The sequence below is a fragment of the Heloderma suspectum genome, chromosome 7 (genome assembly GCF_057233095.1).
Source record: "Heloderma suspectum isolate Gila_16-S chromosome 7, 16-S_ref, whole genome shotgun sequence".
Classification (NCBI taxonomy): Eukaryota; Metazoa; Chordata; class Lepidosauria; order Squamata; family Helodermatidae; genus Heloderma; species Heloderma suspectum.
Genome location: NC_139464.1, coordinates 69,228,720 through 69,254,613, shown reverse-complemented (window position 1 = coordinate 69,254,613; position 25,894 = coordinate 69,228,720). Strand labels below are relative to the sequence as shown.

Below are 25,894 nucleotides of genomic sequence, written 5' to 3'. Positions count from 1 at the left end.
GTCACTATTTATTTGTTCCATTCATTCTGAAATATGTATGTATTTCAATGACATATATGTATGCTACTTGAAAAACATTCATTTCAACATTGAAATTGCCAAACCTGCCCAATATTTTATTTGTAAATTAATTTTTACTAATGAACTTAGGAAATGGAATTTTTCCGCAGAAGTTAAAGCACTGGACAAATTTCTGTTTTGGACAATTTTATGCCCAGCATCACTGCCTAAACATTTCAATTAGCATTATGTATACTTATGGATTCACTAAGATATGTGTAGGTATTTCATGTTAATCCTCAGTATTGTTTTTGTTCTGCTTTGCTTTAAATTCAGGGATAGAATACAGTCTGCTTTCGAAGATGAAACCATGTTTGACATTGCAGTAAGTTTTGTCACAGCCATTTTCTATTAAGGAATAACTCAAGTCTAAAGATACCCACATTGCTTTTTACCCTAGTGTTGTAGAAACAAAAACAAAGCTATGGAACAACATATTTAAATAACTTTAAAATGGTCAAATATTATATAAATGTCCAAAAAGTTTAGAGGGTGACATCCAACATTGCATGAGCAGACTTCAACTCACACGATGGAACGTTCCCTTGTCCTCCTCCCCCTTGCAGCCTCCTATGCCCCTTGAACAGGAGGACTTTAGGTGGGAGTGGAAATCTGTTCTACTGATCGATGCTGTTCTGTTGGTGGATCAACACAATTGGATACAATCCAATTTTTTTTTAACCATATTTCAGTTGTTTGAAGATGGACTTTTCCCCCCATAGGTTATAAATGCTAGTGAAAAGACTGCTGTTAACAACCTGTTCCAGAGAGATTCATTGGTTCGACAAAGCCAGGTATGACTTAAAGATTTTTCAAGAGTTAGGCTGCAGTCCTAAGCGAGCTTACTTGAGATTAACTCCCATGAAACCCGGTGAAATTTGCTTCTATGGTTTTGTTGTAAGCAGAATGTTTTTGCTTTCTTCCTAGTTTAGTGGAGGACACTTCTGTTTAAAACAGCTGCTTCTTTGTTTACAAGAGTGTCCATCTAGATAAGATATATAATTATGCTATGAGAGTTGCAAGATACATTTATTTTTAAAAAATTCTAAATCATCCTTCATCCTTCGGATATCAGGGAGGTGGACAAAAGCCGTACGAAATAAAAACTGACAATGACCACATGTAGTCACACGAAATACACTTAAAACAGTACAGAATTTAATCGTAACACAATTGAAGAGCAGCTAAAACTAGAACAAGTCTATCGAAACTAAAATGCCTGGGCAACTCCTTTCTTTACCTGGCCCCAAAAAGATTGCAGTGTTGGTCGTACCTCCGTGAGAAGGGTATTCCACAGTCAGGGCACCACTGCAGAAAAGGCTGTCTCCCTCTTCATTCCACAATGCACCTCCCCTAGTGGGGGTACACACAGAATGGCTTTCCTTGAATACCTTGAGGCAAAGGCAGGTTGGCATTGGGAGAGATGCTCTTTCAAGTAATTGGGTCCTAAGCCATTTAGGGCTTTAAAAGTTAGCACTAGCATCTTGAATGGGGCTTGGAAGTGAATAGGCAACCAATGTGATTCCCTTGTTGCATTTGTTGCCAGTACCAGAATCAGTGTTATGCGATTCTATCTGGTTGCACCATTTAAAATACTGGCAGCTGCATTTTGCACTAGTGGAAGCTTCCAGGTTGTCTTCAAGAGAAGTTCCATGTATAATGCAGTATAGTAACCAGTCTGGTGGTTACCAGAGCGTGGCCCACCTTGGCCAGTCTATCCCTGTCCGGGAACAGTCATGGCTGGAGAACCAAGCAAAGCTGGTCAAAGGTACTCCAAGGCACTGAGGCCACCTGGGCCTCAAATGACGATGCTGTATTAGAGAGTACCCTCAAGCTATGTACCTGCTCTTTCAGAAGGAGTGAAACCCCATCTAGAGTAGTCTGCATATCAGTTTCCTGTACATCAGAACTACCTACCCACAGTGCCTCAATCTTGTCAGAATTCAACCTCTGTCTATTGGATCTCATTCAGCATGTTACCAAATCCAGATACTGGTTCAGTACTTGCATAACCTCAGAGAATAAACAGAGCTCCAAACCTTCAGATGACCTCAGCCAGTTTCATATAGATGTTTAAAAAAAAAACATGGGGGATAAGAGAGAACCTTGCAGGACCCCGTATGTGCCCTGGAGTTGAGCAGAAACGTCCCCAAAACTACTTTCTGGAACTGATCCTACAGATAGGAGTGGAACCACCATGTCCCTGACAACCAACCTACAGCGCTGGTCCAGCAAGATAGCATGGTTGATGGCATCAAACGCCACTGAGAGGGCCAAGGAGAATCGGCAGGGTTGCTCTCTCCCTGTATCTCTAGGCAGAGGCCATCCATGAAGGCTGTTCCTGTGCCAAACCTGGCTCTGAATCCAGATTGAAATGAATGGATGATTGTTATGCATACAGCTTGAGACACTGAGGAAGGAACCTGACTTAGGCTGCAGTCCTATGACCGTGTTCTTTGGAGCCAATGCCATTGAACCTAGTAGAACTTGCCTCTAAACAAATCTATACAGGTTTGGGCTGAGACATGTTTTGATTGCCGTACGGTTGAAGAGGTGGGGAGGGGATTAGAAGAAAGTATTTCATCGTATTTTGTGTTTATTTCTAACTTTTATTTTTCAGTTGGTAGTAGACTGGCTAGAGAGCATTGCCAAGGATGAAATTGGAGACTTCTCAGATAATATTGAGTTTTATGCAAAGTCTGTATATTGGTAAGTAACTGACCAACTACTGAGCACTCATGACGTTGGTGTGCTGCTAGTACTTTGTATCACATTATTCATAAACATTTCAAGCAATTGTTTTTTCACAATTGTTGATAGACAAAACCCCTAAGTACTGGAAGTGTGGAGAAACTGTGTTCTGTATACTAAGCAAGTGTTGTGATGAATTCGTGAATGCATGATGAAAAAAATATGTTTTAAAAAATAACCTATTTACTTTGAGGTTTAATTTATAATATTTATATGTATATAGTAAATCTGTTAAACTAATTAACAGGGTTTATGGAAGCATTAAAAGTGATGCTGATCTTTGCATTCTTAGACCACAGAATTGGTGAAAACTATTAGTTTAAATGCCTGAAGACAGAATCTGTTAAAACCTTAAACTAGCTTTCCCCAGCTGCTGCCCTCCAGATTGACCATGCTGGTTGGAGATGATGGGAGTTGCAGTCCAACACATCTGGAGGGTATAAGGTTGGAGAAAGCTACCCTGCACAACTTTTGCCAGCAGCTGTCTGTTTAAAAAACACAGTTAATTTCACTGATTTGTTAAGGCTACAGTCCTATGCACACTTATTTGGAATAAGTATCCTTGAACCCGATGGGACTTATGCCTCAGTGACATGTACCTGTAAGTAACTTAATATGGGATACGAAAAGGCAGATCTTCAGTGTATGGATTAATAAGGAAGAAGGAAAGGATGAGATCTCATGGAGTTGATCTGGTCATACAATTAAAATCAGAGTTTTGCAGTTTATAGCAAGCTCCAGGATTACATGTGCCCTCTATCCATCTCCCTTGCTCCCCCTGTAACAAGTCTGTTGTAATTTTAGAGGGTACCAGCCATTCTAGCCAGTGTTCCATATTAGGGGTGGGTAACCTTTTCTGGCCCAAGGGCAAGCACATTAGGGGCTGCATGCCAGCAGTGGGCAGGGCAGTTTCCAAAGTGGGGAAGGCCCCCACTGCTGTCATGCCCCCCCAAGATGACTGCACAAATCCCATTCACACACATACATACCCATACTTTCTCTCTTTCAGAAAGAGGGAGGCAGGCATGCACGCACTTCTAAAAATGCCATCCTATTAGGTTTTTAATAATGGGTTTTTTAAAAGAAAGTTGAGGTTTTAATAAGCTTTAAAGCAGGGGTCTCCAACCTTTTTGAATCCATGGACACATTTGGGAATTTGAGAAACTGCTGTGGATACCACCACAAAATGGCTTCCATGGAGGATGTGGTAGTCACATAATGGCTGGTGTGGCTGCCTGGGTAGTCAAAAGGGGTGGTGGTGGGGAAATAGCAAGGCTAGAGGCTGGTGGGAGGGGGAAATGGAAAGAGTTGCTTCCTGGCCTGCCCAATCTTCTTCCATCCACACAGACCTTGCCCCTTTGTGTGCACTCTCTCCACTCCCAGCCTCTAGCCTTGCTATTTCTCTCCCGTTTTCTCTCCCTTCCTCATCCCTAGCCTTCTTTCTCTCCCTTCCTAGCCTTGCTCTTTCTTTCCCACTCACCCCTTTATCTTCCAGTTTCTTTTGTCCCTCTACTCTCAGCCTCTAGCCTCATTCTTTCCCCCCATCCTCTTTACCTCATTGTGTCTCCCCACTCCTAGCCTCGCTCTTTCTCACCCGTCTACCCCTTTGCCTTGCTTTCTCTTCCTGTCCACTTAACAGCTGATCAGTGGCAGGTCCAGGAACAGGAAAGAGAACCTGGTGCCCTGATGTTTTTCAGTTATTTATGAAAAGTTGTTGAAGGGGGCAGGGAGTGAAGAGCTGTGCGGGTGCCATTGGAGGTGCCTGCAGTCACCGCATTGGGGACCTTTGCTTTAAAGCATAATTGCTGGGTGTGTCTGTGATATTTCTGAAGGGGGATTGTAGCGTTCTGGGAAGGTTAGCCCTTCCCTCACCAACAGCTGTCCGACCACCGAATGCATCCTGCACAGCAATTAGGCTTTTCAAAGGCTTCTATTGGCATTGATTAGGCTTTTAAAAATCCTAAATGCAACACGGCAGGATGCAGCAGGGAAAACCTCGTATTTCTGATTAGCTGCTGATTGGAGATAACAGGCAGTATCCAACAGGATGCTTATATTCCCACCAGTTCCCTTGCGCCCCACCAATTTCCATCCTCAGGTGGTGCCCACTGCTTGCAGAACAGAGATATAGCACTTCTGAGGGCAACCAGAAATGAGCAAAAACACTAATTTCTGGAATGGGGCAGGTCAGTGGAGCTTGCATAAGGGAGCTGTGCCGACCTTCCCCAATCTAGTAAGCATTTCTGGTCATTTTGGAGCTTCCTCTGGGAAGTATTAAATCTCTTTTGTGCAAGCGGTGGATCCCACTTGCACAACAGAATTTGTGGGATCCACTGCTTGTGCAACAGAATCTGCGGGTTGCAGGAGAATTGGCGGGGGCAAAAGCTCCCCGTTGGATCCAGCCCTACAGATTTTTTCTGCCTTAGGGGAGGGGATGGTGCATTAAGAAGAAGCTGGTGGGCCAGATGGAGAACCTCTGCATGCCGGAGCTCCCCGTGCTTTTTCTATAGCTTATAGAGATTGCAGTAACGTTGGAGCTGCTGAGTCTCCTAATGTTTCTGAGCTGAATTTGGAAGGGCACAGAGCTTGCATTGAGAGTGCTGCTTTTGAGCCATCAGGCTGCAATCCTATGCAAACTAATCAGGGAGTAAATCCAACTGAACTTGGTGGAGTTTACTTACGAGACATGCATAGGATTGTGCAGTCAGTTGCTCAGATTTAGGTTTGTTTTGAGCACCTCCAAGATGCTTTGGTTGCCATGGGGCTGCAGAAGTGGGAGAAGAAATTCTGGCCTCTGCAACTGGCCAGAGGAACAAAGGCCACTGGAAGGTTACACCCCCCTCCTTCCCAGGAAACATACCATGGTAAGAAGAAAACCAGCCTGGCTTCAACCATCGGCCACAGAACAAGCTGCTGCAAGGAGCCTGCTTCCATCTCTGTTCTAAGTGTCAATTGCCTTGGGATTGCAGAAGTGAGGTGAATGATGCTGACTTCTGCCACTTGCCAGAGGATCAAGGACTCTGGGTATTTTTTGCATTGTTATAATATGTCAGTGGCCACCTCGAAGATCATTGAGCAAAGGTGGGATAAAATTGTTACATCAATACATAAGAGTTTTAGCGATGGAATATTAAATTTAGTAGCCACTGCTGATGAAATAATGGCATACTTTGTGTTTTCAGGGAGAATACTCTGCACATCCTGAAGCAGCGGCAGTTAAACACATTTTCTGGGAGCTCACGGCCTCTAGTGACTGAACTAGTAAGTGTGATTTACTAATTTCAGGCTTTACATGTCTAAACTAAGATGAGGGAGCAATTAGTGGTTTCCTGTGTTTGATGAAACATCCTCAAAATTCAGGGATTTAAAAAAAAAAAAATAGAGAAGCACTACGTTACTTTACCAGGCTGTAGTCCAGTTCCAGCAAATTCAATCTCCCATAACTACAGCATGTCCTGCTTATATGGGATTTGCCTATACAATGGCTTTTTATGTAGGGTTAGCAGTTCATTGATCAAATATTGACCAAACAATGTCATGTAATGGTCAAGTATTTTTTAAAGCCTTGACTTTATTAGAACAGAAAAGATAATTTAATTAACAGGTTCAATACTTATGCTAATTATGTAAACACATTAGTTATCCAATATTGTGAAACAATAAAACACACTTTTTACAAATGTAGTGAATTATTAGTTTTAGCAATGTTAGGAAAGGTTTGCATAAATGTGAAGAATTCACTTACTTTTTATTATAGACCATACCAGGGTTAGCCTTCAGTTGTAAATACTTTAAAAAAATAAAATTGAAACAAATAAATAGACAAGTCAATTCTTCAAGCTTATGGAATATTTGACAATATTTCACCATGGTAAAATAGCAGGTGGCAATTGGCATAACTGACTAATCTGCCCACTATATTTCAGACTCTGTATTATGGTAAGATGAATTAAAAATATAGCAGAAAAAATGAAATACTGTATGTGTATTCACATTTTTGCAGCAGTATCTGTCATGAAAGCTTTTACATTTTCTCAAACAATCTTGTCCAATAGTACATTGTTTTGCTTTGCTATCTCAGTGCTTTTCTAATATTCTGTCCTTGGGGATTGTTTTTCCACCCTTTCTGTCTTTGGGGGAGTAATAGAAGAATGAGTGGAGGAATGATTGACAGCAGCAACCAGAATGGAATGATGGGTGAAGTTAGTCAGTTTAAGAGGTCAGTTAGAAGGAGGAGTGGGAATAGACTGTTGGTTAAAAGATAGAGTTGGTTGAGTTAGGATGGAGAGAGACAGTGACCAGGTTCAGATGACACACCATGGCTCGTGGGTTATTTAACCCATGATGATCCACACCACCCACAGGCACCATGTTACATATTCACATCCCACTCAGGGGTTGTCATGGCATGCAAACGTGGCAAGCATAACCCATGCTCACCAGGTTCACATGACACAACAACCCCCAGGCAGGGGGTTGGTAGTCTGGGCTAAGTGGATCTTTAAGTGAAAAAGAAGGCAGTTTTAAGACAGAGTTTTTTGGGAAGGTCTAGCGATGAAATGGAATACTTGAGTTTCAGGTAGAGATATACAGAAGCAGAGATTGTAACTGGTAAATAGGCTGGTGACAAGAATTTAAAAAGTATTATGACTTCTCCAGAGATGTAGAAGAAGAGCAGAATGATATGGCAGAACAGGAAATAAAGAAGAGCCTGCAACAAGAACTTATTATAATTTTCAGTTACTTTAGCTTAAAGCCAGTATTGGAGGGGAAAATGTGCATTCACAATCCAGAAGAATCAGTGCTATTTTTATATTTAGGATCCAGATGCTCCAATAAGGCAGAAAATGCCACTTGATGATCTGGATCGGGAAGATGATGCACGGTTGCTCAAGTTTCTTTTTACTCTTATTAGAGCTGGAATGACAGATGAGGTGAGTCACTGAAACCTTAGTCTTTCTCCCTTTCTTTAAAGATGTACATGTATGAGCTGACTGCATCTGCTGGGCTTCAGCTAGTTTAAAAATAGGTTAGGTAGCATTATTGTAGCACCATGCATATGTTGTAATTACTATTGGTTTACAATGTAAATGAATTAATGGCATAACCAATATGCATGTGCACCGTTTACAGTTACCCCATTTTACGCTACTGTCTTTTAAGTTCTCACTAACTTGCTTAACAGTAATACTGTCAGTATGGAAGTGTTTAAACTTCTAGGGAGATTTTTCCTAGGTACTATGCATCTCTTTTACTCATGTATTCCAAATTTGTTCCTGTCTAATATAGTGTTCTATTTTTCAGATGTGTGTAAATGCTTGGACACACACAGAGTGGAACCACTATAGGATGGGAACACTTGTGCATAGTCCTTTGATCCATAAAATGCCTCTTAAGTACCTTATAAAGTACCTTATTAGTCAAGGAGGTATGAATTATGATCAGTTTGGAAGTAAAAGTACAAAAATAGAATAAAAAGATGGCTGAATCTGCAATATGATACACACTTTCCTAGGAGCAAGTCCCATTGAACTCAGTGGGGCTTGCTTCTGAGTAGACAAGGATAAGATTCCAAGACAGAATATTAATGGATTATTTTGCCTAAAATGAACAATTATTTAAACAGAATGCGGATACTCACTTTGCACATGCAAAAGGCTCTACTGCTATATAACAGTTTGGTTACAAGAACAAACTGTGGTGAGCCTTGGGCTTGCATGTTTCCTCCTTTATGCATGAGTGAAGGAGTTTGAAAGCTTTTCTTCTTTTTCTAAACCACAGATTCCCATCACATCTGAGATCAGGAAATTTATTCTAATTGTGGTTAGTTAGCAAACAATGGTTTGATCCTGATTTGTTTGAACCAACCATCCAAGCCCTGAAGGCTCCTGTTCCAAACTGGCTGGAACCCTGAACAAGAACACTCCTTCTCGGGGCTGGGGTTATGCTATTGCATTTTGTCTCAGGTCCCCACATGTCACGTAATTTAAAAATGAGTGGAATATGAGTGCTTTTCTGTTAAAACTAGCTGACTCTCCTTGGTTATTTTACAGGCCCAGCGACTGTGCAAAAGATGTGGACAGGCTTGGAGAGCTGCAACTCTTGAAGGGTGGAAGCTGTATCATGATCCTAATATAAATGGAGGTAACACAAAAAACGACATAAGCATGGAAATAAGGTGCAGGGTTCTGCTTGTACATTTCACCTTACCAAGTTTTCCCCAAACTGTTCCAGAACTGCATGTATTTTGGAAAGGGAAAGGGTTTCCATCTTAATGCAATGTGAAGTGCATCCTCCAACATACTTAGACACTACCCACTTCATTTTAATACTTGTTTATTATCTAGCAGTAATAGGAAAGGGCGAGCCACTACAGTCTATCCCTGTCTGGGAATTTTCTCTGAAAGAAGGGTCAAGATTTCTTGGATATAATATGCCTAATACTGATCTTCATGATCTTCAGACACTGGCTGCATCCAGACTTAACATTTCTGTAAGAATCCCTGTGCTGCCATACTTCCTCCTTTCCTCACACACTTGACATCATGGATAAACTCCAGGTTCGACCATATCATAGTTTGCCATTACATCTGAACTGACAGACTGTAGTTCGACTGAGGCCCTGAAATCAGTACTGCAAGGCAGGATTAAACCATGGTTGCAATCCTGGGTGCTCATTCATCCCAGTCTGATCGTTCAGATGCAACCACAAACTATGACTTGATCAAATCAGGAGGCTTTCCATTAAGATATTCAAGAAATCTGGACCATTATTCCAGAAGTTTCAGAGAAACTGAAATTGGAACATTTGATGGGACAGCACAGTTCACCTTAATTATTAAATTCTAAAATGTCATGTTATTTGCTTATAAAATTACTCTTTACGATAGGGACAGAGCTGGAGCCAGTGGAGGGGAATCCATACAGATGCATTTGGAAAATAAGTTGTTGGCGATTAGCAGAAAAGGTAAGAAATGTGTAGCTGCAGTAGATTCTGTTAAACAAAAATCTTCTGTCGTTTGCTTCCAATATATAGTTGTATTTATTTTATTTAATAGATTTATGTGCTGCTGATTACTTAAAAATATCTCTAAGCAGTTTTTGCCACTAACATTTTAAGAGTATTATTAATAGTTACTGTAAGGATGTGACATATATGATGTTGAGATAAATGGTTAATTTATGAATAACTAAAGAATGGGACAAGACATGGCTTTTGGTACTGTAGACCGATGCAACATTTTAAATGGTTAGTCTTGTATCTTGTTTACTTCAATAAAATATTGCCTAACTAATTATACTGGTGGTGACTGAATTAGATGGTTAACTAACCAATGGTATACATGGGTGTTCTCGGATATTTTTCCAAAGTAGGGAAGGGACACAATGTATATACATATTACTAGCATCAGATCTGGTGACTGATCAGTGGGGAGGCCTAAGCACCGGGGATACTGAGCTAGGTATATCTGGCTTCTGAGAAACTCACTCTTAATCCCTCCTTCCATGCAAAGTGGATATAACACTAGGCTACTTTACAGGGCTGGCATAACCTACAGTGTCTCAGCCATAGGCTCACTCTATGCAATATGGGTATAATAATAATTTATCTGCATTGGCAGGATAATGTTTTAAATTTTTATAAGCCCAGAAAAAAATCAATTTTTGTATGAAATAAGACATGACTTAGAAAGATCGTGGATTCCTGCCTTTGTTGCCACTTTTTGTTTTTGGGTAGAGACCCTGTTGCCCAGTCACAGCTATACTTAAAGCCCGGATTTCTGAATTGTTTCGTGTGGCCAGTAATCATTTCTCTACCAGGGAAGACTATTTCAGTCTGGGTTCAGGCTTGATTATGGACAGACTGCTTTGGTTACCTTGGTAGGACAATCTACACTGGGAACTGGAGTGGAGGAATGTCTTCCTGTTGGTTCTGCTGGACCTCTTGGTGGCTTTTGATACCATTGACTATGATACCTTTCAATAATGCTTGCAAATTTTGATGCCTAGAGTTCTGTGAGGACAAGACACTTGCTTGTTTATTTAAAATGAAAGCTAGGAAGAACCACTACCCCTCTGTGAACACTCATGATGCTGCAGGATCAGAACTGTCTTCTGATCCTTTCAAAAGCTACTGAATAGTGAAGTAGTATGTAGACATTTCTTGTGTCTATAGAATCGAATAAAATGACCACAAACAGACTGTTTTTGAACTGAATATTTTTAGGAGCAGTTTGACAAGTATGAGAGAGCAATCTATGCAGCACTCAGTGGGAACCTTAAACAGGTATGAAATGCTTTATAAAATAATTTCTTGTTGAGAGAGCTTAACAGGGTAAACTTAGAATAGCCAACACGCAGGCTGCTGTCCTTCTGGGGCGGTTGTTGTATAGTGGAGCTGCGACTAGGAGTCCCTGAATGTGAAGAGTATCATAGTTCTGGCTATTCCGAGGTTTCACAAGCAGGTAGATATGTGATATTGTCTTTTTGAGGAGGGTCTGATCCCCAGGGCTGGATTTCCCTCTTTGATCTTCCTTCCCACTATTCCCCCCTTTAATAGCACTCGGATCTTACCAGAACTACACTTGTGCTCACTTGAAATGACAGGCAATAAGCTGTTCCTGAATAGTCAGTTTTCTGTGCAACTTCACAAACAAGTTAAGATAAGCTTTATTCATGCTCAAAAACTGTTTATTTTAATGAGAATTTGGACATGGTTCTCCTGGATTTCCTCTCAACATTTGATATTGAGAACAACAGTGATTTCATAAAGGTATAGATACAATACCTTGAAGACTTCTCCGCCAAGGAAAATTTTTCTCATGTTTTAGAATATAAATGTAGTTGTGTACTTGATTATTAAGCTGCTTATGTTATAGGAAGTACGAAGTTTTTTGAAACTCAGTTTGCACACATACATAGTGACATGACAAGCATCTTGACATGCATCTGCATGCAGGCAGCTCCACATAGCAAGTCATTGTGTGAAGCAGCCCCCTATACAGCTCAGGCATTTTTAACCGGGCCAGTACAAATTGTGAAGAAAAGGAATTGTGTTGGTATTCAGAAAACTGCCTAAACTGTACAGGGAACCCTACTAACAAATAGCTTTTTGCATGGAGTTCCTCCATGCCGATGTTTTTGAAGTGACTTACTACATACACGTGTGCACATATGCATGTGCCCTTAGTAAAATGTCTTGTGGGTAAAGTGTTTTATAACATGGTTATATCAGGCCCAGTGTGAGTATCACACCAAACTATGGTTTAACATGATGGGAATGACCCTAGCCTCTCCCCATACTTGCATGGTCTTCCTTCCCCTCTCCAGCCTAGCCATGAGGAGGAGTTCAGAAGCTTCCTCTTATTAACTCCAATTGCTGTGTCATCCAAACCAGGTAAGCTGAGGCTAATATTAACTACGTTAGTTTCAAACAAGCCAGCTTCGTAAACCACGATTTAAAGTTGTCTTCTTTGAAAGTAACCATAATTAACATTATCCACAGTTTGCCAGTTTCAGATGACTCAGTAAATTGTGGTAAGCAAAAGCTTCCAAACTCTTCCTCATGGCCATGTCAGAGGGGAGGGAGGGGTGTGCAAGCCTGAGGCTCGCTGCAACTGGTTCCTGTATCAATAAATTGTGGTTTATTGTGACATCCTTATACAACTAATGACATGATTTGTATGATCAAAATAAGCCATCATAGGCTAAACAAGCCAGGGTGGCTTGTTTTAATCCTCGGCATGTGCCATTTCCCTAATTATCCACCTGTGCGCCGTTGACTTGTTTGTGGGGGAAACAACCCTAGGATTATTTCAGGATTGTTTTCCCCTCAAACAAGCCTTGCTGCCTGGAATAGGATAACACGACAAGCTGTACCTGGGCAGGTAATTAGGGAAATAGCACCCAGCATGCTCCAGGAATTAAAGTGAGCCACTGTAGCTTGTTTGACTATGTGAACTGGCCCACTGTGTTTTAGCTACACAAAGGCTAACTCAGTCTTTTTTTTTTTTTAAAGCACCACACTTGCTCCAGATTTATTCCTTTTGGCTATTTTTTTCTTTGTAAACCTAAAGCTTCTTCCAGTTTGTGACACCTGGGAAGATGCAGTTTGGGCGTATTTCAGGGTCATGGTAGACACGCTTGTTGAACAGGAAATTCGTTCATCAGTGATGACCACAGAGGAGACCGAAGAACTCCCTAGAGAGTATTTAGAAACAAAGTGAGTTGTTTATTTGATAAATAGCCATTAAGTAATATTGGGAACTATCCCTATTAACTGCTGTTTCTCTTCTGTCTTTGCACTTTTCCCCCTTCATATTTTGAAGCTGGACTTTAGAGAAGGTGTTTGAAGAACTTCAAGCAACAGAAAAAAAGGTAATTTTGTGGCTGACTCAAAAGAGAGGGAGGTTGGACTTCGAACTTTCAGTAGATACTCATCCAGGTTAAAATCGGAATGTGTTAGACTGCAAGGAAAGAGTGACCAGCAGGCTAGATTACCATCAAAGAGCAGAAAACCGGGGCAAGTTGCTGACAGCCTCTGACACACAGGAGAGGTTAAGTGACATCAGTGCAATCTCAAGGATCTTTCTTAGGGTCATTTGGGAAGCATAGTTCTGTCACCTTAATTCCTGCAGTAATGCTAAAGTCCTATAGAGAATCAGGAGGGAAGGGATGAATCTGCTAACACTGTTGTCAAAAGGCAGAACAACATTTGGTCTGTGTGTGTCAGGTGGTGTGGAGTGCTCGGAGGTGTATGTCAGTAATGTTATGGAGTAGGGATGCTGCTATAGCACTTGCTATGGTAACAGAGCCCATAGACCTCAGAGTAGAATACATGTTCCCCAGTCAGCAGCAATAAAAAGATAGGGTGAATGGTTTATATCCGGGTTGAATTATGCTGAGCCAAAAAAGGGTATGGCTTGACTGTGCCTGCGTTGGCTACCACAGGTGGATTTGCTAACCTCTTGTGTACTGAGAAATCCTCATTGTTTGTGAATGATTTTGTGCTCCTGGGAAAGGAGGAAGGAAAAATGAAAGGGAACCCTCACAAATCTGGTTAAGATACACTTCCCCCTTTTCAGTACCTACACACATGTCTTTCCTCCCCAAGTCCTGAGCAAAGACAAGAGCCACTCCAGTTTGTTTCAATACTCTGTGCATATAGTTTAAAAGATAATAAGTATGCTTGTTTACTGCAAAGAAATATTGTCCTTCAACATAACTGGTGCAGCATAATCTTTTTCAAACCTAAAATGAATGCCTTGAATGAGTTATTTTTTGTGACTATACAACATGTCATCGCAAACTTATAAAATCTTTCAGAGAGTTTTGGAAGAGAATCAAGAGCATTATCATGTGATTCAAAAGTTTGTTATCCTGGGAGATGTGGATGGTAAGTTTGCTTTGGGTGGGTTTTTTTTTCCCCATATCCCAGTTTACTGCATGTCTTATACTAGCCCTGTGATAGCTCAGATGTGTAAGCACTTTCTGTTTTCAGTGGGAGACAGCAGTGATGGAGTTTTAAGGAAATGATTATTTATACTCTATAGGAGAGTTGTGTGGGGGAGAAGGGATATGTAGCTATTTCAAGTATTCATAAATTATACATCAAGACTGGGATTGCAGTTGATACATAGCAGGATGCATCTGTGCCCCCCACTTGCCTTATGAAGCATGGCACTATATACTGTATGATTGCTATGCAGGCACGGTACAAGTAATGTAACCTGCAGAGAAGACCACTTTAAATATTTCTCATGCTAAAGCAAATTGGGACTTTTATTTTCTCAGGTTTGATGGAAGAATTTAACAAATGGCTCTCCAAAGACAGAAACACGCTCCCAGGGCACCTCCTTCGGTTCATGACTCATCTCATTTTATTTTTCCGCACTTTGGGACTACAAACCAAAGTAAGTTCATTTTATGAAGGCTTATTCAGCTGTCCTGAGGCTAGAGTATATGAATAAGCAAAGGAATCCTCTCCTCTTGCTTGTGTACTCTAGTCATTCCCTTCCTTCCAAACTAGTGAGCTGGGCTTAGGAGCTAGAGGGAAAGCAGAGCATGTGAACAAGAAGAATGTTCTTGCTGATGAACTCTGTGGTAATTTCCTCCCGTCTTCAGTTTGCTAGTAGATAAGTAAAAAAGTGAGCCACATTCTATTACTACAAGCAGTTGCAGTTTAATGAAAGCAGTTGTTGTTCAGTCGTTGTGTCCGACTCTTCGTGACCCCGTGGACCATAGCACGCCAGGCCTTTTTGTCCTCCGCTCTCTCCCGGAGTGTGCTCAAGTTCATAATGAAAGCAGAGCAAGCATCACATATAAATATGAGGGAATGGTGGTAAACGTTGCTATATTTTTGCTTACAGTGTAATCTGCAAAGCTACAGTGGGAGCGCTCCATTAATTAAGGAAATGTCAGGTTCTGTAATACAAGTAAAAGTCCAGAAGATAAGAACTCATTCATTTTATCTATAAATAAACCCTATGTTTGGGCATGAGCTCGCTTCAATATCCTGACAGTATTCCCTTTTTCTACTGTGTCTGAAATGAGGCAGCCTAATATAACAAATGGTGCAGCTTTTGCTGACAATAACAAACTATTTTCCCTCCAAGGTAGAGGTAATGGAATGATTGATAATCAAAGATCACATGAATGCTGTCACCTGTTGAGAAATGGCTTGCATCTTTGTCCCTGGTGATACAGGCATGAACAATGCTCATTTGTAATCCTTTAGGTTCTCATTTGGGCTTAGTCTTATGTCTTAAAAGTAACATGAAAAATGGCTACAACTAGTCTTTCTATGCGATCTGAAAATGGCAACAAAATGACAGAGAATTTTAGTTGGTGTTAGGTAATTGTATTAAACTGAATACCTGTTTTTCCTCTAAAGGAGGAAGTGTCAGTTGACGTTCTGAAAACCTACATTCAGGTAAGTCTCTAGAGTCATCATATACCCTATGAGTTAGCTTTAAAAGTACTAGAACAGTTTTCTTTCTCCAAATAGAAATGCAGACAGTTCATAAAGAGCAAAGAGCTGAAATGTTGTGACTGTTTTCAGCACACCTGCATAATGGCGATCAGCGTCTGTAGGATTAGCCAATGAGTGGGCCTCTTAGTGCAGTGTGTCATCAAAGTAACTGTTAAAAGACACATGCAGAGAGATGTATTCTGATTCTCTCTCACAGTCATGTGAGTGCATATGTACATGGATGAAATATAGAATGGGTTCTATAATAAAGCAAACATATAATACTGTGTGTTTTAACTTTTTTTTATGTTCCAGCGGTTAATATGTGAGAAGCACACAGATCTTATAGCATTTTATGTCAGCCACTTGCCTCAAGATGTAGCTATTGCTCAATATGCTGTATTCTTGGAAGATGTCACTGAGACTGAACAACGTCATCACTGCCTGGAGCTAGCAAAGGAGGCAGGTAAGGAAAATTGAGATTAATTTATTGAGGAGTAGCATTCTCTTAGGTAACATTTAATTAACTCTTCGGGGTTGGGAAATATTTTAAGGAGCTGCATCTTAGTTACAGTACTTCTATACAATTGTAGCTTTAACTTTGATCAAGATTGGAATGATTTCTGTAACACCTGTCCTTGAAAAATACCAATTTAACCAAACTAAGAGTATCTGTCAACATTTCTGATTAGTCTTATTAATAGTCGATGTGCTCTTTTTTCTTTTCTTTCTCTTGTGACTATTTGGAGCCAAATGTTCTTCGTGTAAATCCCACCTGTTTTCTTATAAATAACTGCTGTATATTTTTCCTTTCAAATACAGGTCTGGAAGTTGCAACTATAACAAAAACGGTTGTTGAAAATATTCGCAGAAAAGATGCTAGTGAGTTCACTCATCATGATCTTGCAATAGACACAGGCACAACAGAGGTGAGTAAGCAGTGGTGCTAAATGTGTTTTGCTGTAATACAAACATTGCTAGATAGAAAATTCAAGCATCAAGATTCCTTGCCTGTAAGTTCTGATCACTTTTTTCCAAACAAAGGTGACGGGGGGCGGCGGGGGGGCAATCAACAGTAGATGCACAGTAATGATTTTAAAATTACATCCTTCTATCATCACTTTAATATGACCCTAAATACTACTTGTGTGATAATTAGTCAGTGTAAGAAGTTATCTGGAGGGGGAAAGGGTTCTCGGCTTAGCAAAATTAAAATGCATCTTGAGATCTTATCACTAGGAAAGGATGCAGCTGAACTGTACTTATAACTGCCAAAAGCAGTACAAGAACCCAAGGAGACATCCCCAAGGTTTTCTAGTCAGATTGCTGGAACTGAGACAAAAAATCCTTTTTGCCCCACAAGAAGCAATTTCTGGCCTACAGTATGACCCTCACCCTTGTACAAAACATGCTGCTCCATTCCATTCTTACATGACTGCAGAATGATATATGATGCAGCCTTATTCAATTGACAGACAGGTCACAGATGATATCTTATCTGAAAAATTGAACACAGTTGTCAGTAATGAAACAGCAGAAATGGGGAAACAGGACCCCCACCGCCCCACACACACACACAGCTCAAGCATACATATCGCTATGTCATATATGCATACATATGGTCAAATATGTGTCTGGAGACTGCTGTTTGTAATGAGCTGCACATTTAAATACAGAAAGGGGAGTAAGGTACTCGGTCCACTGAAGAATTGATGGGATGGACTTGAACTTCCCATTTTGAAGTATTTCTCTTTTTTGCTTCCATGAGTTCTCTCAAAATCCATTTTCCACTCTCTGATGACTTGTGTAAACTTAGTCATGTCTAGTAATTGTTTATATCGCCAAATTGTAGACTTGTTAATGTGTGGTAAGGAAATCTTACCACAGTAATGGGCTGCTGATGGGCCAAAAATAGTAGCTGGCAGTTAACATTTGTAATATAACTTTGAATAGAGCAGAAAATCTCCATCTGCTCCTAGGAGTTGATCCAAGGCATATTATTTGGAGGAAAGCCTGCTTTGCCTTGGGTAGCACCAGAACTGAACTGAAGCAGCCCGATTCTCCTCGGGCTTCATCCACATCCAGTGCACGTCCCTAGTAATTAGAGTCTGTTTTAATTTCCTGTTACTGTACTGTCTCCCTTAAGTTCTGCCTTTTACTGATGGTTAATATTTTCTCCCCCTTTAAATAAAAGCCAGGTCGAACTGTCAATGAAAGGGGGAAAGAAGCAGAATCCAGTTGAACTGGAGTTCTGTGATGGTTGTACTCTGTTAGGTCTCTGTTTACCATTGGAGTGGTTCTGGATAAATAAAAAAGGTTGTTTTCATATCTCCCTAGACTGGAGTGTGCCATGAAATATTGGTATGAAGTAGACATGAAATCAGGCCAAAGCAGTGCCAAAAATATATGGAGAGCTGTGTTGTGGTTAAGATCAGGGTTCTACTCTCATTTAGCAATTCTTAAGAGGGGAAAATTGCAATTATACCTCAGCCAAAAAAGTTATATTCAGAAGGAATTGTAAGTGACTCTGGGTAATGGTGAACTGCTAGTACTTCTAGTTTTGTATTTGAACCTCTCTAGAAAGATTTTGATGCCTTGTCATATATTGTCTGAAGTTGACTACATAGGTAACTTTTCACATACATTTTATGTTAATAATTCCATGGCCACAATCCAGAAAGCTACCTTGGGCATCCCAAAGAGTTGTTGCATGCCCAATGGGACTCTTTGAACAGCAACCCCATGACATATTTACAAACAGAGTTCTTTTTGAACTCTGAAGATTCAAAAGCATTTTGTTATTTGAGACACATCCTCTTACATACACACAAGACCAATGCACTGCTGGGCATGCAGACCTAGTCACAAACTTCTCTAGATTTTGACCGGTGTCTTCACCTTCTGTTGTATCCTCAAAAGCTGACTGTAGTAAATTTGTTTATTATATATACTGACTACAGTTCGTTTGTTTTTCAGGATGATCGCTTGAAGATTGATGTGATTGACTGGCTGGTATTCAATCCTGATCAGAGAGCTGAAGCACTTAAGCAAAGCAATGCTATAATGAGGAAATTCTTGGGTACTGCAGTGTTATCAGTTTGAAACTAGGGCAAAAATGGATAAAGCATAATGAGTCTGAAATCAATAACTCTTTTAGTATTTAATTGATCAAAATGATAATTTCCTGATATTCTTTAAATATTATCTTTTACAGCATCAAAAAAATACGAAGCAGCCAAAGATGTGTTTATAAAGATTCCACAAGACTCTATAGCAGAAATATATAATCAGTGGGAAGAGCAAGGAATGGATACTCCACTTCCAGCTGAAGATGACAATGCTATTAGAGAACATTTATGTATTAGAGCATACCTGGTGAGATTGTGACTAAGTTCCAAAGAGAGGTACCTGGAAGACCTGTCTCCTAATCCCAGATATGTGGGGGTGGGCTAATATTACTCAGACATGAGAGAGAGAGAGGCACTCTGTTCATGCATATAGACTCCTTTTCAAAATTACCTGATCTAGTAGAGCTAAGCCTTATTACCATAAACGAAACTAATTCTGGGACTGAGCGTTGTCTCAGATTAAGCCTTGCTAAAAGTCAATCCCAGCCTTTTGGGTTTTTGTGAATTTTTAGCTGGTCTGTCTTGTTTAGATATGTATCTTTGAAATATCTCCTCTTAAATGTAGTTGAGAAGTTAGTTTTGATAGTGTTAGCTTTCTAGATCATATTTTGATAAAGTATTGAGAAACGAGGAACACAAATTATCTGAATTGGCCAGATATTCAAAATGTTTAATTACAGTTGGGGATCAAGATGTCAGAGCACACCATCAACCACAGACATCCTTTACATATAACTGTTCTTCCAGTGACCTATGAGAAAATGACTGAATACCTCTAATCCAATGTAGGAAGCCCATGAAGCTTTCAACGAGTGGTTTAAACACATGAATTCAGTGCCACAGAAGCCTGGTCAGCTTGCACAAGCAAGTTTCACTGAAAAAGTAGCCCATGAACTTAAAGAGAAGAAATATGAGGTAAATAGACACAAAAAGTAAGTTTTTTTTTTACTGATGACTAAAAGATACTGAAATATAAATTCTTAGCCCCAGATGTCATCTCATCCAACTGGCCTATAATTCAGTGTTCTCCTATCTGGTGTCCTCCAGATGTGTTAAACTACAACACCCATCATCCCCAGCCAGCATGGCCAGTGGAATGACATGTGGGTTATCCCAGCTGTGTCACCAAATATAGAAAAACCACATAGGTTTTCCCATCACTGTTCCCCACCCCCTTTTTTTTGAAACTTGGAGACATGGGTCTATGGAACTCCCTGGCAAAAGGTTTTTATCAACTGTAGTCTCAATTATAAAACCTGTAACTGCTGCTCTGTACTTCTTTATTTCTGTGATATAGGCATGGCTTGACACCACAACTAGAGACGAGATGAACAAAACCAATATGTTTAAGGGAATTGTTTACACAAGACAATAAACTATTGCTCTTTAAATAATAGATGAAGATTGCTTGTTGTTGTTGTTCAGTCGTTAAGTCATGTCCGACTCTTTAAATATATTTGGTTACCATTCCTAATAGGTAAGAGAGTCTTTCCTAGCTAATAAGTTATCAGTAGCGTTTCCTTCAGACCAGATTTCCCTAAACCCCACCCCAGTCGGTCCCTCAGAATCAGGGATTGATGCTGTAGAGCAGTTTTCCTGTTGTCCTGGCCTCTGGGATAGGATTTCAGCTTCAGAGACTACTTGATGAAGTTCCATTTTCCTGAAACCTTCTGGTGCTGGGCTTTGCTGCCTTCTTGAAGCTTCACCACAGTCTCACGGGACAGCTTCCTGCCTTCCTCAGCAACTAGTTTCAGTCTTCCAGTAGGTTCTCACAGACTGACTCCAAGGCTTTCTCCTTCCTCCACTCTACTCTCTTCAGCCATCAACTGTCTTCCCAATTGTCTCTAACTGACTCTTTCTTTAAACCTCCTGGCCAGAAGCTCTGGGCATTCATAGAATCATAGAATAGTAGGGTTGGAAGGGGCCTACAAGGCCATCCAGTCCAACCCCCTGCTCAATGCAGGAATCCAAGTCAGAGCATCCCTGACAGATGGCTGTCCAGCCTTGTCTTGAACGCCTCCAGTGTGGGAGAGCCCACTACCTCCCTAGGTAATTGGTTCCATTGTCGTATTGCTCTTACAGTCAGGAAGTTTTTCCTGATGTTCAGCCGGAATCTGGCTTCCTGTAACTTGAGCCCATGATTCCGTGTCCTGCACTCTGGGATGATCGAGAAGAGATGCTGGCCTTCCTCTCCGTGACAACCTTTCAAGGACTTGAAGAGCGCTATCATATCTCCCCTCAGTCTTCTCTTCTCAAGGCTAAACATGCCCAGTTCTTTCAGTCTCTCTTCATAGGGCTTTGTTTCCAGTCCCCTGATCACCTTTGTTGCCCTCCTCTGAACCCTCTCCAGTTTGTCTGCATCCTTCTTAAAGTGTGGTGCCCAGAACTGGACACAGTACTCCAAATGAGGCCTAACCAGTGCTGAGTAGAGGGGAACTAGGACTTCCCGGGATTTGGAAGCGATGCTTCTATGAATGCAGCCCAAAATAGCATTGGCCTTTTTTGCAGCCACATCACATTGTTGGCTCATATTCAGCTTGTGATCGACAACAATGTTCATGTTCCTTATAGTGCTTCTAACTGACAAATACATTTATTGACCCCTCCAATGGCCAAACCAACGTAGCTTCTCCCTCTAGTCATTTTCAAACTCAGCTTGAAGCCTTCCTTCTATAGGAACTGTAACTAAGGCAGACACAACTGACTGAGGTCCCATGCAGAGTAGCAAAGCTAGGCTTCTGGCCTACTATGTTACATTAACCCTACTCAGAGGTTACTCAGAATATACAAACATAACAAAACATAAACAAACAGATATAAATACTAGTGCTATGCTGCTTGCCCCCTATTTTTGAGATTTTTTTTCTCTCCCTGTGAAAGAGACATTGTTTTTTTTCCCTGTTTCACAGGGGGATAATTCTTCTTTTCTTCTTGGGGAGGTGGACTGGGTTTCCACATACCTTTTTACATTTGGGAGGTGACTGAAGGATCTTCTTTCTATGGTTTTGGTTTTTTTACTTGAAAAATGCCCCCAGCATGAGACTCTTTACAGACAGGCTTCTCCAGCCTGGCAGCACTTCTTGAACTCCCATGGGACCATGTGACCTCACCCTCTCCTATAGGCATTCAGGAAGAACTCCCAGGCTGCAGAAGCTTCTTTGCAAAGAGTCCCGGGCTCCTGCAAACAAGAACAAATAGGACTTTTGGAGCTTTAGAAAAACTCTTATCTTGTTTGCTCTGTGTTATTGCAGGGAAAAACAGAGCTTTCCTAAAACTCTAAAACCCCCATTTGCTTTTGCTTTGCAGGGAAGCTTCTGCAGCCCTGGAGCGCTTCCTAAATACCTGTAGGAGAGGGCGAGATCTCATGGTCTCGTGGGAGTTCAGAAAATGCTGCCAGGCTGGAGAAGCTTCTCTTAAGAGTCCTGGGCTGCTCAAAGTGCAGGGGGTGTTTTTAAAGTAAAAAAAAAAAAAAAAGACTCCTCAGCCACCGCCTACACTTAAAAAGGTACATGGAAATCCTGTCCTCCTCCCGAAGGAGAAATGTATTCGAAATTCTCACCTCCCCAGCCTCTTTTGCTATAGTTTTTCGCCCTCCCATGCCAAAGATGGAATAATAGAAATATTCGGCACAGCGCTAATAATTATGGTGTTTCTTCACACTCCCCCTTTGGGATTATTCACATATTAATGCAGTAAAACACAGTTTAAAAAATAAAAGTGTAGTGTGTCATTTTTTGGATGATTTACTTTGTCTTTCCTTTTTAAGGTAGATTACAGTATTTGGAAAGGTCTTTTGGATGCCCTTACAGCTGATGTGAAAGAAAAAATGTATAATGTCTTACTGTTTGTTGATGGAGGATGGATGGTGGATGTCAGAGAGGTAATACATACATATTTCTGTTAGACTTGTAAAGGTAGACCTACCGAGAAATAGCTTGGAAACAAGTGCTACTATTCTAACTTGCTGCTACACAATTGCTCAAGTTTTTACTTATGGATAGATTGGCTCTAAGCATAGGAATACCTACCACGTAAATACTGCCTATACAGAGAGTGACATGAAGTAACTCAAAAGACCATGAGTCCTCTGGTTTTCAAGTGCAGCAGTTAGTATCTTACATTACACTGAAAAGCCAAATTTGAGTATTTGCAAGACCTTTTATTGGACTAACTTTTGGTGGTCATGGCTGAATTAAAATGGATATAAGGTTATATAAGCATTTGTCATGTTTTATTATTTGTTTGCATATGGTTTTACAATATTGGAATAGGGTGGGATACAATTGTACTGGGCATTTTTTATTAAAATTAATCCACACTTTCTAATCAAGGATGCTGAAGATGACCCTGAGCGTACTCATCAGATGATCTTGCTGCGAAAACTCTGCTTGCCAATGATGTGCTTCCTCCTTCATACAGTTCTACACAACACGGGACAGTATCAGGAAGACCTGAGGCTTGCTGATTTGATTGCGTCAGATCGGCACAAACTTTACACGGTAAATTAAGACTAGGGAGCTCTAGGATATTATATGGTTTGTGTTTTTAATTGCTCTGCCTTTAGATGAGAGAGTCCAGACTGCAACAAGCATTTCTTTGGTGTCATTGGCCCTGTTCAGACATAACACTAAGCCATGATGGTTAAGCATTTTGAGCTATGATGGCTTAGCATGTTGTCTGTGGGGTGTTTTTCCTAACCACGGTGGCACAAAACCACCATGCTGCAGTAGGGTTCGCAGCCCCTACTGTGGCTTAGCGTGTTGTCTGCCAGGCCCCTGTGGTTAACCAAGCGCTACTATAGGGCTCCATGGCAAAAGCAGCTGAAAACGGCCCTGCCGCTCCTGCCAGTGTGTGCAAGATCTCCAAGGTTGAAATCTGCCTAGCAACACTTGACACCGTAGCTGAGAGCCAGCCTCCTTGCTCTCCTTCCCTGCCCACAGTATGAAATTGGAGAAGCGCGCAGGGAACAAAGATGGTTTTAATCCCATGCAGCGGTTACCAGCACAGCGAACTTGAGCGCTGTACGCTGCCAGGCACAATCACCTGCGGCTGCTGTGGAAAGTGAGAACATCCTCAGCCAATGGCCAAGCAGTGTCATCCCTGCCTCAAACTGTGCTCCCCCCAAAGCTGCAGCCCCCACTGCCAGTAAGGCCAAGCCCCAGTATGCGCCTGGGCCCCAGGTGCCGCAGCTCATTGGGGATGTGGTGGCTGCAGTGCAAGCCACAAGATGACTGCCTGTGGTGGCCACAAGATGGCCGCTTGATTGGCTGAGGCCGCTGGGATGTGTGGCGGCCTGGCCAGAGGACTGCAGGGTTTTGCAGGATGGGGGTGGGTAGGTTAATCACCTGCAGGCTATGGTTCTACGCACATGTGGCAGGAGCACACAGCGCGTTTAGTGGTGACCACCATGCACTGTGGTTAGCCTAACTACCCTTTCCCAAGTTATGTCTGAACAGGGCTGTTGTCTGTATGTATTGTATCAAAAATCCCAAAAAACCTAAGACAGCTGCCAGAATATCAAGAAGTATTAATATATTATGTAAAGTTCGTAGGAAGAAAGGGTCATTTGGTTGTTGTTTTTTGTGTTGCGGGGGTGGGGGAGAGGTAGAACAGGGAACATTGTGAAGGAGGGCTGGAATAATGTAGGGCATTGGTAGCTGACAGCATGAATGAACTGAATTAGCTGCTATTAGCATCTATGAGAGCTAAGAATCCCTATGACTTGGTTGAATTATTTTCTCTATAGATGCCAGCTTTCCAGGCAGCGAAGGCACTCGGGAGGGGAGGAGGATAGGTTTTTAAAAAGCTCTCTTGAACTAGATGCCAACAAAAACCCAAGCCCTGTGTTTTGGGATTATTGTAGATTAATAGCAAGACTTTCCCGTACTTTAACTGTTCATATCGCTTCTCATATAATATTTATAAAGCTACCTCTGATTTAAGTGATGCTTATCCTTTTCTCTTCCTTCAGGTATTTTCTAAGGATGAACTCCGGAAACTGTTACAGAAGCTGAGGGAGTCTTCCCTCATGCTTTTGGATCAGGGTCTTGATCCTCTCGGATATGAAATTCAGTCTTAGAGTGATGCACTAAGTGATAAAATCTTATTTGAATGGTGGTGCAAGTAAATATAAGGCTGGATTCAAAGTTTCCCTTCGTCCAACAGAAGGCGGAAAAGAACCTTTGGATATAATGCCACAATGTTTGGTCTGGAAATGTTTTTAAAGATGTTCCAGTGCACTGATTCTAGTAAAATTTTTGTATATGTACAATGACAAACTGCTTAGTAATGTTTGTATTTTCCTCAATAAAATTGCAAATTACAATTTGGTTTAATATGAAAAATGTTTAGCACTTAAATGTATAAAATAGTCACTTCAGGTAAGATGCCTGTGATTAGGCAGGTTGGGGGGGTTGGACTCACAGTTGTCTGCACAAATATGGGTCCGTGCAGTGCTACAGCAGAAGAAAATATTCTGGCTAAAATCCTGTCTTCTGTGTACCCTTTCACAGGACAAGAGCCCTGTCTTCCATGTTCAGTCTGGCAACCTTATTTGGATATTTCAGTATTAGCAAGTAAATGTTAAGCTACTGGGAAGTCTGAACAAAAGCTATTAGTGGGAGTGACAAAGGGTCAAATTACATTTTTTTTATTACATTTATTAATCGCCCATTTGGCTGGTCACCCAGCCACTCTGGGCGATGTACAACATACAATAAAACAGTTTAAAACAATAAAATTCTACAATAAAAACATTTTCTAAAATACCCTAACCCACCCCAAATGCCTGCCTGAACAACCACGTTTTTAATGCACGATGGAAGCTCATTAAAGAGGGGGCATGGCGGAGTTCCCTAGGGAGGGAGTTCCACAGAGTGGGGGCCACCACAGAAAAGGCCCTCTCCCTCGTCCCCACCAGTCTAGCTGTCCTGGCTGATCTTGTTGAGCGGCCTGTCTGGTGCTGCTGGAGGCGCTCCTTAAGATA

General features: G+C 41.1%; 1 protein-coding gene across 6 annotated transcripts in view; it reads left to right on the top strand.

Annotated features, from left to right (window-relative positions):
* The window catches only part of NUP107 (nucleoporin 107), a 34,606-nt gene extending 8,970 nt beyond the window's left edge, over positions 1-25,636 (top strand). For 5 of the 6 annotated variants that reach the window (XM_084810537.1, XM_084810539.1, XM_084810540.1 and 2 more), the window contains 21 exons: positions 337-385; positions 783-854; positions 2,681-2,769; positions 5,994-6,072; positions 7,632-7,745; positions 8,865-8,955; positions 9,702-9,778; positions 11,039-11,098; positions 12,888-13,033; positions 13,140-13,188; positions 14,137-14,206; positions 14,605-14,723; positions 15,704-15,742; positions 16,097-16,247; positions 16,604-16,710; positions 18,758-18,860; positions 18,996-19,156; positions 19,699-19,824; positions 22,676-22,789; positions 23,241-23,408; positions 24,881-25,636. In XM_084810537.1, the coding sequence (XP_084666663.1) occupies positions 337-385; positions 783-854; positions 2,681-2,769; positions 5,994-6,072; positions 7,632-7,745; positions 8,865-8,955; positions 9,702-9,778; positions 11,039-11,098; positions 12,888-13,033; positions 13,140-13,188; positions 14,137-14,206; positions 14,605-14,723; positions 15,704-15,742; positions 16,097-16,247; positions 16,604-16,710; positions 18,758-18,860; positions 18,996-19,156; positions 19,699-19,824; positions 22,676-22,789; positions 23,241-23,408; positions 24,881-24,988 (2,092 nt within the window). In that variant the 3' untranslated portion in view covers positions 24,989-25,636. Of the gene's footprint in view, positions 1-336; positions 386-782; positions 855-2,680; positions 2,770-5,993; positions 6,073-7,631; positions 7,746-8,864; positions 8,956-9,701; positions 9,779-11,038; positions 11,099-12,887; positions 13,034-13,139; positions 13,189-14,136; positions 14,207-14,604; positions 14,724-15,703; positions 15,743-16,096; positions 16,248-16,603; positions 16,711-18,757; positions 18,861-18,995; positions 19,186-19,698; positions 19,825-22,675; positions 22,790-23,240; positions 23,409-24,880 lie in introns of all 6 variants that reach the window. The other variant, XR_014784402.1, reaches the window with a different exon arrangement.
* Positions 25,637-25,894: the final 258 nt, after the last annotated feature.